The sequence below is a fragment of the Molossus molossus genome, unplaced genomic scaffold, assembly GCF_014108415.1.
Source record: "Molossus molossus isolate mMolMol1 unplaced genomic scaffold, mMolMol1.p scaffold_m16_p_18, whole genome shotgun sequence".
NCBI classification, from domain to species: domain Eukaryota; kingdom Metazoa; phylum Chordata; class Mammalia; order Chiroptera; family Molossidae; genus Molossus; species Molossus molossus.
In genome coordinates this window covers 42,524,821-42,541,151 of record NW_023425353.1, presented here as the reverse complement: position 1 = coordinate 42,541,151, position 16,331 = coordinate 42,524,821, and the positions used below count along the sequence as shown (strand labels likewise).

The following is a 16,331-nucleotide window of genomic DNA, read 5'->3' as shown; positions in this document are numbered from 1 at the left end:
CAGCTACTTGCAGACCTTGCCTTGACCTCAATTAATGAGAAATACAAGATAGGTAATGGAAACTGAATTTCAAAGTTAAGTTGAGTGAACAGAACAGGTAAACATTCTGGACTACATGTTGCTTGCAGGTTACAGTGTGTTGTCTTATTTCAGCCATCAAGGAAAGAACAAACATTTCTGCTACCTAAATATTAAGGCACCCTCAATCTCGCATCTTTTCTTGGTAGGCATTTCTAACACGTGTTTTTACGTCCTGTTAATAGTTTTACTTAACCCACCCAGGAACCTCCTAATGTCAGGGGTTCGTGGTGAGAAATGGCTTCACTACTTTTAGGATGTTCTTGGATGGCTATCTGCCACTGCATCTACATTCTTTTCAATTCTCTGATACTTGACCTTCCTCCTTTGCCTCATCCTCTAGTTTCCAAGAACAGGTTCCAAAGACAGATTTTGGCATAGAACCGAGAAGAGGAAAATGAAGTACAACTGTTGGGCTTCTCATCAAAGCTTAGGCTGGTGCACAGGAGAGAGTTAGGGTCCATAGGTATTAATCTTCTCAAGGTTGATAAGCACTTTTATGTACCATAGGACATGATGCATTCTAATATAATTCTTTTAAAACTATTTACAATAAGAAGACATCATCAGAAGCCATGGGGAATGATTTCAATTTCTATCCAAATAAGTCTTTTCCCATAGTGTTACAAAAATAAAAATTTTACCTTATTTGAGGGAGGAGCCAACTCTAGGAGTGAGGGTCAGAAAAAGCCAAGAAGTAAAGTATTTCCTTGGGATTATGTTGATTATATGAAGCATTAGTGATACGAATGCAAAAGGTCAGCAATACATTAGTTATATCCACAAATCACAAAATAAATCACACTATTTCATTTTTAAAGGCTACTTAAAATGTATTATTTAAAATTATTTCAAAAGATATTGAGAATTGAACACGTCTCAGATTAGATTTAAATTCTGAAAGGTTTTAAACTCACATCCTGCATACATCTTGACACATCACCTGAGTGAAAAAAATAGATGCTTCTCTCCTCCCACAACTGTGTTTGTAAAGTATCAAAAACCTTTTGAATGGAAGAAAATTTCTTACAATTGGAAAGTGTGCTTTTAGCAAATAGGGAGAAAAAGACATTATTGATAACCCCGAAACATATGGAGTTTGCCTAAAGAATAATGCAATCAACTATTCTCAATTGTAGACATATATTATTTATTAATTTTGAAGCATATTTTTTAGTACTAGTGGTGTTTTAGCTATTTAATTTCTACCCTATAAATTATTGAAACACAATGGTTCAGGCTAAAGTCTAATTAAGGTGATTTTGCCAAAACTCTTTTTGCAGCATTTCTTTGCAACTAACTTCAAGAGAAAATGTTTCTACAGTCACTACACAGAGTAATCCTAGCAGAGTGTATGCTTTTGATGAGGACTAGTAATACCCTGATGGTAATATTCAAGCATTTAAAGCATTCTCCTTTTGAACTCCCAAGGCGCTCATATTGGAGACACTTGCATCATCCCAGTGTAATTTAATAGAGTAACAAATCAAGGAAAGCAGAAATTAAACACCTTTTCCAAGATGTTTCAGGCAGAGTAAGAGCCATGACTAAAAGGGGTTGCATCCTGATTGGGATGAAACCTTGCTTGCTAATGGCCTGCTGAGTTCCTTTGTCGATGGTTGAATCGTAGATATTAGTCTACAGAACTGCATCAGAGAGTCAGCAAGGTAGGGTCAGAAGCACAATGTCTTCGAGTCAGAGGATTCATGGCGGGATCCCACATACACTGCTTCTACTTTGGAAATCTTGAATAAGTTGTCTTTTCCATCATTCAAATATTATTAATAAACATATCTAGTTCTGGCTTGATGTAAGAATCAAATACTATGTTGTATGTAAAAGGAATATGTAAATAGCAGAGAGCTACAAAAATATTAAGAAGTCTTCCTGTGTGTGTGAATGTTAATATAGTCAGATTTCCCAAAGAGTGATTGTTTAGCTAATAAACTGTCCAGATCATTTTTCCTCTTCTTCCTTCTCTTTTGCAGCGGGTGTGTGTGTGTGTGTGTGTGTGTGTGTGTGTGTGTGTGTTTTGCCATTCTACCCTGATCTCCTTGAAAGGAGAAAGTGAATAGGGTCATTCCTGATTTCATACTTTGCTTCCAGAAGTAAGTTACCTGAATTGTTAGAATCACTGTGTGGATTAGACATCCTTAATTACTGTGTATCATTTTAATGTTCCACCTTGATGTTTGTACTTCTTAAATGAATGGCAATTTAGCAAATTAGCTAAGCAGTGGGAATTACGATTTTTAAATGAGATTTTTAAAGTACTGTTCTGTACTTTGTTGACTCTAAAGGGAAAAACGGCATATTCAGCAAATGCGTTTTAAAGCTTACTAATACTTGCTGTGTTCAAATGATTCTCAACTAAAGACTAGACAATAGTGTCAGCTTTCAGCATTGCAGAGTCTCTGGCTAATATTTGTTTAGGTGCTTTGCTGGTCGACTTGCACAGGATCAAACCCAGATGTGGTTACCTTTGTTACTCCCTAGGACTTGTTTACTGTCACTAAGGCGGACTTGGTAACTGAGGGAGGTGTAAATAAGAACTGTGGAAGGATCCATAGATCAAGTCGGGAGCCCTGTTTCAAATCTATCCCTGGACTCTCAGGAAATCCACGTGACAGTGAGGCACACATATCCCTAAAAAATCTTTATATTAAGTCAAGACAAAATAAACAGCGTTTGACTCTCAACAGTGGTGCATGGCAGGTCAGTACCTGCATGGCTGGTGGTTCTGGAGCACAAACCAACCCAAACAGCTTGTTTTGTCTTCCAGAGAGAGAAGCAGGTTTGCAGCTCTTTGCTGTTAGCTCTTGCTCCAACCCTGGGCAAACACATATTTCTTCGATCGATATGCTCAAAGAAGTGGATACTTTGTATGTCTGATGTGTGACTGTTTTATCAAGGCATTTGTATGTCAGATTAGGCAGTCAAGAGATACCCATGTAAAAAGTAAGATGCCAAATAATCCTCCTCTGTTCCTAACTCCCAGAACATCTGGATCTTAGATCGATTCCCAAATAACTCTGGTTGTTTGACGTGACTTTTTCTAATGTCACTGGCACATTCGACCCTTAGTATTTATATCTGCCACCCATAGTCATACACAGCCCCAAAATTGTGTGTTCTAGAGATTCCACAGTGCAAATTAAGGACATTGTCATCATTTGAAAAATTATCTTTGGATAACTGCAACCAAACAGACATAGTTCTAGGTTTCTCAGTGAAGTCTCTTAGTACTGAGAACCAATTATGAAATCAAGTGTGAAATCCTGGTGGATATGTGTCATGTAAAACTCTGTGGAATCACCTTTTATAGGCACAGTTATTTGCTGTGGCTTTTGACAGATAAGCACCAGGTTTCAGAAAGTAGCTCTTCTGTCATTTAAGTAAGAGTGCAACATTTTACAAAATTGCATAACGTATGGCATGCAGTTTCAAATTCAATGTTCCACTGTGTGAAATTTCCAACCGTGTTTTGTATAAAATGTAATTTTTTAAAGAGGAGTAATGACTTTGATTTGTTCATGGTCCCCCCTGGATAAAAGCATTAAGTGAAATTAGATAAAGTGCAAAGTAGATGGCACTAAAATTAAATTTGAGAAATTTTAACCAACATACTATGAATATGTAATATGACTTGCTGCAGCATCTTGTCCATAAAATATAGCCAGTCTCCCCCCATTTGCAGCGTCCCTAGTACCCTATTGTACTGACTTCAATAATATTCTAATCTCTCTGCTGTGATAACAAGATGATTAAGTACTTTTATTACAGAAATGCCTCATGACTGCTGACCTTTTCCAGTTTGTTCTTTATAGGAAAGCACAAGCCAAAGTGGAAAAAAAATCTAGGAAAGCCAATAAGTGAGTAAATGGAGCCTTTCTTTAGAGAATCAAACATTGCCACCAGGGGAAACTCTAGCATTCAGAGTGTACACACATATCCACCTACATTATTTATTTTCAATTTGTTCTTTTCTCTCCTTTGCAGGTGCCCAGAGATGTGATAAAGGACCGCTCGACTCCGTCTCCGGGCTGAGTCAAAGTGGGTCCCTGCTCTTGATCTTCCTTTGGCTTTGTCTAGGGGAAAATAAAACTCAGTAAGCACCAATAAATGCATCATTTCATCTCAAGAAAGTCAAGTTTTGGACAGTGCCCTTTCAGGAGCACATGCCTTCCAACACTTAAAATGATCTGCTGGCTTCTACTGTTATTTAATTTAAAATTTCAGTAGATTATAATTTACATATTTTAATGATCATATTAACTGCATTAGTTTTAAACATTAAAATAGAACATATATGAGCATAGAAAAACTTTCAAATGTTTCAGAAAACTATTAAAGTATTAAATAAAAAAATCTTACCTCTTTTTTTTTCTGTTATTCCACACTCTATCCCAAATTCTACTCTCAATACATTTTTTCTGTACTTTTTTTCCAGAAAATATCTAATATATATTCTATATCTACATTTATATAATATTTTTGCATAAATGGAAGTTTGCAATAAACTCTGTTTACATATTATTTTTTTTTACATTGTAACAACTTTTAAATAATTCCCAGTGAGTGCTGCCTAACATTTTGATAGTTTAAAAATGCCATATTATTGTTTGAATTTGCATTTTCAAAACTATGGATGTGGTTGAGCATTCATTTAAATATTTATTGTCCATTTAACTTTAGTTTTATGAAGTCAATTCATATTTTTGCCAATTTTGAAGTGAAGTTGGTGCTTCTCTATTGATTTGTAAGAGCTCTTTGTGTACTGATTGCAACTTTCTTGTCATATAAGCTGCCAGCAGGGTTCCCATTTTGTTACTTTAGATTTGACTTTGGATATAATTTAGGTTTAATTTTGTTACTTTTGATTTGACTTTGGATTTAATTTATGCAGTATAGAAATTTAAATTTTTTATCTTGTCACATTTATCAATCTATCTCTTTGTGGTGTCTAGACATTATGTCCTGTATAAGCAAACTGTCTTCACTCAAAATATTTTTTTTAGCCCAGATTGTGTGGCTCAGTGGTTGAGTGTTGACCCATGCACCAAGAGGTCGCTGGTTTGATCCCCGGTCAGGGCACATGCCCAGGTTGTGGGCCAAATTCCCAGTGGGGGGCACACAGGAGGTGGCCAATTGATGTTCTCTCTGATCAATGTTTCTCTCTCTCCCTCTCCCTTCCTCTCTCTCTCAAATCAATAAAGAAAAAATTAAAACAACTATGGTTTTTAAGAAATATATGCATGCATTCTTCCAATATCTTTATGTCTTTACTTTTTTATTTTTAACAATTAACTCTTTAATTCAACTGAACTCTATGTCAGTAAAATTAGGTAGGAATCTGCCCCCCCAACCCCCACCCAAAGAGTGATTGTCCAAGATAAATCAATGAATCAATTATATGACATTAAGAAATATTTAGTCTTTATTTGGTCAGTTGATCAACATACAATTTAATCATAAATAAATTGTTATTTATTACATAATCAAAAAATCTAAAAATTAAAAGCTATTTTTTATCTAAGCTTCATCATCAAGTCTCCATAGTATTATGAAGATTCTTTGATTCCACTCCTTCAAAAAAATAATTTGGTTTAGTTGCCACCTTGGGGAAATCCTATAACTATTATCAATGGCTACTGTGAGCCAGGTCCTGTTCTAGATTCTCAGTATTTATTGTTTCAATTAATCCTCATAAATACCAATACATATTATCACCCTCCATTTACAGACAAGAGAATGAAAGGTCTAATATCATGTCACATAATCACACAGCTAGTAAGTAGAGAGTGTAACAAAGACTAATTTGTATTACTGTCCCTGCCAATGTGAGCTTGGACTCCAAGTCTTTCAAGGAATTTAACCATTCCCCATTCCCACCCCCAGGATGCATTTAATGACCAGAAAATAGGATGCTTTATTCACTGCCAAAGTCTAATCTGATTTACTTTTTTTAAATTGTTCACCTTTTGATTTATGTTGAAAGAATGTTTAAAATAAAATATGATATAGTACTAGAGACTTGAGTCACTAAAAAGATTAGAAAACACATCAAAGGGGGTACTTTCTTGGAAACTCATGGCTGAACAAAGCACATTTCATTGTATTGCTGAAAGTTAAGATCATGCCTTTATGTGTTCAACTTTTTGGTCTGCAGTTGTGTCTGAAAATGTAATTATTAATTCATCAGGGAATAATTTTAAATATATTCAAATGTGAAAACAGCCAGAGTTTTAAGACAATGTCTATAGAAATATAGTAGGAATGGCCAGCAGCTGCTTACGCAGTATCTGTCAGTATCAAAATGCCAGGTGGAATTACAAAGCTAATACAAAATGGACCAGACTAGAGATTTATGACAGACAATAAACCAATTCCCTTCTCAGTGGAGAAATCTAATTAATAGCTGAGATTTTCTAAACCAAACAACAGCAATTTTAGTCTTAAAAAGAGCCGCTCAAAGGGAAATGTTAAAGGGTTGTATCTGTCTTGATCTTGGCTTTAAACAGAAGAAAGAAAACTTTTCCTTCAAAAGCTTTTGTCACATTTACCCTCATGCAAGACTGGGGTTGAAAACCATTCCACTTAGTGACCTAACATCTCCCAAGCAGAGGAAGAAGTTAAAGTGGTGCTGGGTTGATGGCTCCTAACTAAACAAAAAATTACAAATAGACAACAACTCATTAAAAAATATGTAGGTACAAAATATTTATGACAGCTATATTTGTAATTTGCACATATATACAAACACATAAATATATACACATATGTAATATACATGTGTATTCATGTGTGAAACTAGGCACTAGCCAATTGTCCATAAACAGAAGAATGCATAAATGGTGGTATAGTCATGATTTGGACTATTATAGTATACATTTCATGGGACTCATGTGGAAAAAATGGAAAATGTAGAAATATTAACATAGAAATACCTCAAAAACGTATTGAGTATAAAAGCAAGAAATAGAAGAACACAAATAAAATGGCAACATTTTCATAATATTCACACCATGCAAAAACTAAAACTAAATAACATTGTTTAGGGAAATGTACATGCTGTAAAATTATGCATACTCACATGACTACAGCCACCTACAGCTACAAAGAGACTGGAAGATACAGTCTCTAGGTGGGCCCCCATGGGCCTTACTAAGTGGCATTAGTAAAATTCTATTTCTTAAACTGAATTTTTGGTGTATGGAGATTTTAAATATTTTCATATTACATATATAATATACATTATATTTTTGAATATTAAAAAGAAGTACTTCACAACAAAAAAAGGAAAGGATTAGAGTGGCATTGAACCATTTAACAGTGGAACCTGACTAAACTCTTTGGGGTGAGGGTGGGGCATCGACTGCTTCAGATGAATGACTCATGAACTTCCTTCCCTTTCCTTTCTTTCTTCTCTCCCTCCTTTCCATCCGTCTTTCTGCCTTGCTTTGTCTTGTCTTACCCTTCCCTTCCCTTGCTTCCCCTTCTCTCTCTCTCCCTATGCCCTCTCCTTCTTCTTCATTGACTTTGGAGGTGAAGTCAAATACGAAGGATGAAGGCTTAATTACTAGGAGCTGGTGGCTTGAAGACAATAAGGAACGCTTGAAATATCTGTGGTAAAGGATGGGCTGTGAAGTCCTGGAAGGAAAGTCATCGATTTGTTGGGGGAATGGGTGACTACCCTATTTGAAGCTGCTAATAATAAATTTAGAGGGCTTCCCATCTGCCGTGGTCTAGGTTTTAGCCCAGCACTCCTTAGCAACCTGTGCATAGGCCAGAGAAAATAGATTGTTGGTTCTTAGAGTTTACAGCTTTTCTGGATACAGAAAAAATATAGAGGGTGTACACAAAAGAAACTTTAAAATTATGAACCATGAAAGCTAAGGTAAATGAAAACGAAAAGAGCAATGAACAGGAAGAAGGTGAAGATTTCAATGTCTGGAGGTTACCATCAGGCCAAATAGGTAAATGAGTAACATGTTAGGGGAGGAGGTGCTATGTCATTAAGCAGGACAATTAAAAAAGCATTTTCAGTTACTGAGCACTACTGAGTGAGGATAATTTCCAGAAACAAATCAAATGTTATGTTTATACTCCAGTGAGTTAGAACTTTTCAGCAAAACATCATGTATTAGCAACATTCCCTTAGCCCCCAACATGTTCCAGGCATTAGGTTAGGAACTTTGTCTTCGTTTTCATTTAATTCCCACTTTGATAGGCATTAATTTTTCCATTTATTGAAAAGCAAACTAAAGGTCATAGAAATTGTGTAATTTGCCAGAATTCTAAGCGGGAGGGCTGATGTGGGATCCTTAATGATCTTACTTGAAAGCTCATGTTCTTCCACTTCACCACAGTAGCTTACGGACAACTAAGAAGTAGATTCTTAGCACCCTTGGCATCAAACGAGGTACACCCTGGAAAATGCTCCTTCTCCAGTTATTTTAGGTTACATTTCCTTTCTACTTCCCACCATGTCCCCTCTTTTACATTGTAAAATACTTTAATAATACTAAAGCATGTGTTCAATTTAAATATTAATTCAGACTTCTGGTTCGAGATAGCTTATAGAATGCCCTTATTAAAAAATTACAAGAAAATATAAAATATATAAATTCTTATGCTATGAACTATATATACTTTTGAAAGCAGAAAACCATTAGAAGCTCAAATGAAATAAAAAACAAAACAAAATCACAGTGAAATAATTTAACCTGTCTTAGAAATTGGTAGATTGTGGTGGCAATACATAAATAAAATTATAGAGAATTTAGATACTATTTATTATCTATAATTAATGAACATATATCTAAGGGGCTGTCCAACATAGACTGTCCACTCTTTTCACATGTTCATGGAATATTCACAACAATTGATTTTGTTCTGCAAAGACAACTTCAAAAGTATTCCAAAAAGTAGAAGTCCTATGGGGAAAAAAATCTTCCCTCTACTTCAAACTCGCAGCATTTGGATTTTTTCCAAAGTTTTTATGTAACTCTTGATTTTAAAAGAAGTTAGTAAAGAGCCCTGGCTAGTTTGGCTCAGCGGTTGGAGCGTTGGCCTGTGGTCCAGAGAGACCCGGGTTCGGTTCCCGCTGAGGGCACATGCCTCGGTTGCAGTTTGTCCCTGGCCCTGGTTGGTCGTGCGGGTGGCGGCCACTCGATGTGTCCCTTTCACGTCGATGTTTCTTTCTCTCTCTCTCTTCCTCTCTCTCCCTCCCACTCTATCTGAACAAAAAGTGGAAGAATGTCCTCAGATGAGGATAAATAAATAAATAAGAAGTTAGTAAATAAATTTATAGTATTTTAGGAATAAATGAATATTATTTTTAAAAAGAAATAATGTTAACAAAAATATTTGATATCCAAACCCAATAGATGTGATCAAAGATGGATCAGAAGAAAATGAATAATTAAATTGCATGTATTATAAAATATATCACATAAATATCCAACACATGACAAAAATAGATATTTAAAATGTAAAATATGTGGACAAAGTTAAAAACATATGATCAATAAAATCAAAGGAAGATAAAATAATTAACTTCTGGCGATTATATTCAAATACAAATTACAATGCAATGCAAAATATAATATTAAAAACATTCTAAAGCACCATGAATTTAGAAAAACTTCAAAATATGAATTATTTTGTGAAAATTATATCAGCATAGTCTTCTACATTAACTGAATATTTGGGGGGAGAGGCAGCTGATTACCAAAATAGGCCCCGAAAAAAGTAATAACCTTGAGTATACCCATAACAAAAAAAGTTGAGAGAGACCATCTCACCCACACTGCTTATCACTCCACATTAAACTTATTTCAGATGGTTTTGAAAGGTCAATGTTATCAAACCTTAAAGGAACAAATAATGATTTAAATCTTCAGAGAACAACAACAAAAAATCCTGAAAATTTCTGAATTCAATCTATAAGTCTAGAAAACTCTGATACTAAAACTATAAAACAAAAATATAACTAAAACCACTTTAAATATAGATCCAAAGATCTTGAATAAAATATTAGTAAACTGAATATTAAAAGAAAAATACAATGTATTAAAGAAAATGTACCATACCACTTTAAATATAGATCCAAAGATCTTGAATAAAATATTAGTAAACTGAATATTAAAAGAAAAATACAATGTATTAAAGAAAATGTACCATGCTCTTGTGGGATTTATGCCAAGGATGGTTCCATTTTAGGGGATCTTTACATAATTCAGATTTATAAAGTAGAAAAGACATAATATTATCATCTAAAAATAGCGATTTAAAAATAATAACTAAATAAAGATATTCTTGATTTTAAAAATCTACATAATAAGCAAGCAATAGGAGAAATCTTTTTTAATTTAATAGAGACTATCTGTCAGTAACCAAGGAAAAACTCATATTTAATGGGTGACATTAGACGCTTCACAGTTTTTGTAATTTGAGAAAGAGCTAAACTTTCAAAAGAAAATGTAAATTCATTATGAAAAATTTGAAAGAAGGAAAAAAATTAAAAAGTAACGAATGCCTGGTTATTTTCAATATCAAAAATTTTGTGCATTGCTTCCAAATTTTTACTGGATTTATTTTTTATATTTAATTGCAATTATATAGAAAATAAACATTTATTCCTTGAATATGAACAAATAATACACACACATTTTACAAAATTGAGAAATGTAAAATAGCATAAAGCAGAAAATGAATGTCTTTCATAATACTATCTTCCAGAAATAATTTAACATTTGGTAGATAATTTTTTATTTTGTTCTAGGCTTTTTTTTTTTTACATCCCTGACCTCGTATTATATTCAGTGAAAAAAGCTAATCTCAAAAGGTTGCATGCTACATGACTCTATTTGTATAACATTCTCTAATTTTTGGAGACAAAGGACAGATTATCTGTAGGGATGGTGGAGGGTAGGAGGTAGGTATGAATATATAAGGGTAGTAAGAGGTAAACATTTGTAGTGATAGAATAGTTAGTTGTAAACCTTGATTTTGGTAGTAGCACACAAATGTACCAATGTAATGAAATGGCATAGAACCATGCACACATATACCAATGTCAGTTTCCTAGTTTTGATATTATACGTAAGTTGTAACTATTGGGAACGACTGGGATCTCTCTCTCTCTGCCTTTCTCCTGTTCTTGTAAATGCCTGTGAATCTATAAGTATTTCAAAATAGAGTAAAATAATAGTTTTCACATTGTGTCCAGGTACTGGTCTGTTTTCACTGATTCTGAGTGCAGTATTTAACTTTTTTAAATGCTTTCAACACTGGAGAATCTAAGCTGCATGAAAGCTTGGGCTGTTTTTTCCTGGCCCATTCCAATAATTTGTGTCAATTTGCAAAAGCAGTCATTCTTCAAAGTGTGTTACGTCCATCTTTTATAAAATTGTCACACTGAACTAATCTTGTTAGAATATGATACTTGACTGTCATACAAATATACAAATTATACATCTATAAAGCAAATGTATGTATTTTTATATCTGTCACTCATATCTTTTATGAGATATAGATGACTTGTTATTTCTAGTATTTAAAATAGAGCCTTTTCTATAATAGGTAAAATTTTTAATGAACAAAATAAGAGAAATACTTTCTCATTATATGTTTTGTATGTCATTATGTATTTGCATATTTATTGATGATTGGGAATTTGGCTACATGCTTTGCCTATCAAGTAATTATTATCACCATGGTTATTTCCATCTTTTATCATTTTAGTTTATTTTTCAGAGAAATACTCAAAATTCGGTGCATAGACTTGATTTTATAGTTTACAGTCATCTATGTTTTACACCAATTCTGATATAATTATTTTCAGTTTTACTTATTTATTTACATCTTGAAGTAAACATTTTACTGAATGTCATATATAAAAAATAGACACATCAAAAGTGTGCAGCTTGATTTCTGGTTGGTACTTATCTTGACGATCTAAATCAGGAAAAGATCTATATAGATAGATATAAATTATGATATATATCTCCCACCAGTTCTGTTTTTCTGTGGAACCTGTCTCTGGCACACCCCTTACCCAGCTTCAACAAGTGTGGATACGGTATAGTCCTGTTCAGTTCCACCCACTTCGCTCCTTCAGTTTCTTTTCAGGCAAATTTGAGGCATCATAGCTATCATCTATCTATCTATCTATCTATCTATCTATCTATCTATCTATCTATCTATCATCTATCTATCATTTGTCATCTATCTATCATTTATCACCATCATCATCTATGTACATATATACATGTAATAACTATTTTGATAACAGAACCACAGTATATATCATATAAATACACATCACATTTTTTAATATTATAAAATATGCAGTCATTGAGGAACGGTGGCTTTTCATTGGGATTCTTAGATTCCCAGGGACCAGAGGAAGTGTCGTCGGGGTGAAAATGTGTGTGTGTGGGACAGGAAAACGGTACCAGGTAATGCATTTGGTCAAGAAGCCCCGTTTCTGTGTATTTATCTTATAAAATAAGCTTCAAAATTAGATTTTATTAAGTGAAAAAAATCTGTCATTTGAAGAAAATGGATATTACTAAATAGGTACTCTTGAGTCAAAATAAGAGAGTAATATTAGTTCTACTTTCTTCAAACAAGAAAAAAAATGTACACTTAGAAAAGTGTATTGAATAATGCAGCAGGTGTTTAAGCTTTAACCAGTTTCCAGTCTGGAAGACATACCATTATATGGCTTGAAAAGCTTGCTACTCATAACTTAGTACAGAGAGAGAGGCAAGTCAGTTACTAACAGTTATTAATATTATTTAACTGGGTTCTTTACTGATGTCCTTTTATATTCACTTCAGCTGTTCTGTGTGAGGAATTTAAGTCACTGGTTGGGGAAAGTTTGGGAGGAGCATTTATGGAAGAAATGGGTAAAAAGACAGGGAGAATTGTTTTAGAATTCAATGGCAGGACTTCAATTTCCTTTGAATAGATCTCTGATTGAGTTAGAAGAAATCAGAATAATGCCAAGGGATTATTACAAGAGCAAGCAGCTCTCCCTTGAGAATAAGAAGCAGAAATATCTAAAATAATTATTTAAAAGTCTAAGAAGTCCAAACAGCAAAACAGCAGAAAATAAAGTGAGAGATTAAGATAAACTAATATTAATAATTCAGGAGTTCAATGGTATTAATACAGACAACAGTGTGGTGATGGCCAGTGGGAAAGGGAGTCTGGCGACATCTGTAATAGTGTCAACAATAAAAGTAAGGTTAAAAAATAAAAGTATTAACAATTATAATAAATTCTAGGAGTGAAGATAAAGGTTAATTTAAGTAGCCCAAGGTGCAATAAAATTCCTTTGTTTAACTTAATATTTCAACTTACAAAATTATTCTTAAGAATTATTAACTTTGATATTTGTAAGAACAAATTTATATTTATTCACTTTTAAATGTTGATTTTTCAGCTACATCATGGATGCATGGGGTTTTATTATAATCGCTTTTCTACTTTTTGGTTTGGATTAAAATTTTTGATAATAAAGAATTTTAATACATATTGAAAGACATCAAACTTTATGGTTATAAATCTATTTAGGTAGCAAACCACTAGCCATTTGGATCTTAGAAATGACCACTCCCTACATTTAAAACTTAAAATATGTAGATATTGAAATCACAAAAATAATCCACGAAACAGTTAACAGAGGAGGAGAGGCAAGTGTAAGTGTAAACGTATTTATTTTATTAAAAATCTGTTTCTTAACAATACTGGTGGAAACAAATTTTTGCAAAATATCATAGAAATAAAAATACTTTGATGAGTTATTCTTTGAATCCTTTGAATTCATGAAAGTGTCTTTCAGTGATAAATTCAAATAACTAGACCATAATAATAACTGGGTAATTATCTTTTAATGAACACCAATAATTTCACTGAGAAAGTTTTATGTACACAAATCAGAAATAATACACCAATCTGCCATAGGACCATGCATTTTTGCTTTTTACTAAATTTCTTTCACTTAAGGTGAGTGTTGCCAGTAATTAGAAAACAGACTGGGAGAAAAATTTTGGTTCAATTTATTGGGGATTGAGCTAAGGAATTAAAAATTTTTTAATCCTCACCTGAGGATATTTTTCCATTGCTTCCTAGATAGAATGGAAGAAAGAGAGAGAGAAAAACATTGATGTGAGAGAGACATATCAATTGCCTTCTGCACGACCCCACTGGGGCCAGGAATCCAACCTGCAACCCAGGTACGTGCCCTTGACCAGGAATCAAATCCGAGATCCTTTGGTCCGTGGGCCAATGCTCTAACTGCTGAGCCAAACCGGCCAGGGCTAAGGAATTTAATTTTAACTATGAAAAATATTGGGGTACTGTAGAAAGGGAAGGCATGATATAAATTTTGCTTTTGATTTAGAGTGAAGTATGTACTGAAGGAGGATTTTAGAAGCAGAAAGACCAAGCAAATGATGTTTAGTCATAAAACTCTAATGAATTGGTAAGAACGTTCATGTAGCTATTTACTCTTGTAGTACACAGTTCTGAAAATGTTTATCAAGGACATAAATTAAAAATTATCTAGCAACACACACAGAAGAAAATAGTCCCTGCATATTCCATATATAACAAGTATATAATATGATAAAAACAGAATTCTCATTCACAATTTATTATGATTTTAATGCTTAGTCACATATTGGTTAGGAGTTTTTAATGGAAATTCAAGTCACACAAAATAATGCATGAATCAACAAGATAATGTATTTTCTTCCATTTTGTTCTCTCAGAAATTGCAATCACTCAGTTGGCCCTAATCATTGCTATTAGTTTCTATTTATATGTATGTTTTACACAGAACTTATCAAGACATTGATTAACACAGTTTCCAGACTCTTTCATGAATGTGTGGCCCTAAAAACAAGTTTTTAATGCCTCTTTGGGTGTTCTGTAGGATAATTCACATCAGCATGCTGTTATTCAATAGTTGCCAGTGGTTTCGTTCTAGTTATAGTGTGTGAATTTTAGTGTGGGTAGTTGGGGGCACTCTGGGGGGGAAAGAGGTTTAAAAGATCCCTAAAATCATTAGACAGCATAACCTGATAGAAAATTAGTTTAGAATCATAAGATAAATTAAAACACAAAGTTGTAAATATTAGATGCCAGAAACATTAGATAATGCTCCGAGGAGGAAAAAGATGTCACGTAATCTAGGAGCAGGCAAAGAAGATGGATTACCAGGCAAGAGGAACATGTGAGCCAAGACTTCAGGGTAGCAATTACATGGCAAGTTCAGGAAAGAATAAAGCAATCAGTGTAAGAGAATAGTAATTGCCAAAATGCTCTCTAAATCTTGAAGCACTTTTCTGGAAATTATTACAAGGCTTAGTACAAATGTGTTTGATTATTGTAAGAAGTGTTCAGAAGTTTTTTTGTTTTTGTTTTTAAAAGAAATGTCTCTTCCAGAAAAAGGTAACAGAAAAACCGGGAGAGAGAGAGGCAGAAAAAAGAAGTAGAAGAATGACCATTTATTGAGCATCTGCTAAGTTTCAGTTAATCACTGTGGATAAATTATATTAACATAAAGCATATGTTAATCCTGTAAGGTATGGTTTATCTGCTCTACTTGGTAGATGAGAAGACTGAGGTAAGAGAGCTGATGTACCATGCTCAGCGTCACACACGTAGGTATCAGTGGACCTGGCATCTATTTGTAGGTCCATAGGTCTCTACAACCCTTATACTCTCCAGTAAATATACTGCATTAAAGAGAATAATGACAACCACTCACCCCTTATAAACTGAGAAACCATAGATTCCACTGATCCTGACAAGAGAAATATAAAAAGGCCTCAGGAGGAGAAGAGGAAAACGTGGGGTGAAATGGAGTAATTTCCCACAGTGTGGTAGACTGTCTGCAAATATGGCCACCAACGAATCCTCACACCTTTATACATACATGTCTCTCTTCATAGAGAGTGTTACTCTCCCCTTGAATTTGGGCTGGTCCTGTGGCTTTCTTTGACCAAAAGAATATGGCAGGAGAGACAGTGTGTGACTTCTGGACTTATGCAGTTTCCATAGTTGCCCTCTTTGGATTCATCCTCTATGCAAAGTAACAGGGGTTCAAATAGTGAATAAAGACAGAGATAGTTAGAGCTAGAGCAAGGGGTAGAGATGAGAAAGAGAGAGAGAGAGAGAGAGAGAGAGAGAGAGAGAGAGAGAGAGAGAGAAAACTATACAACTCCCAGTCATCC

The 16,331-nt window shown here is 34.0% G+C and overlaps 1 protein-coding gene across 1 annotated transcript in view; it reads right to left on the bottom strand.

Annotated features, from left to right (window-relative positions):
• The window catches only part of KCNH8 (potassium voltage-gated channel subfamily H member 8), a 323,359-nt gene that overhangs the window by 134,807 nt on the left and 172,221 nt on the right, over positions 1-16,331 (bottom strand). The window contains exon 4 of the mRNA XM_036267075.1: positions 4,039-4,166. Coding sequence (XP_036122968.1) covers positions 4,039-4,166 — 128 coding nt within the window. The remainder of the gene's footprint in view (positions 1-4,038; positions 4,167-16,331) is intronic.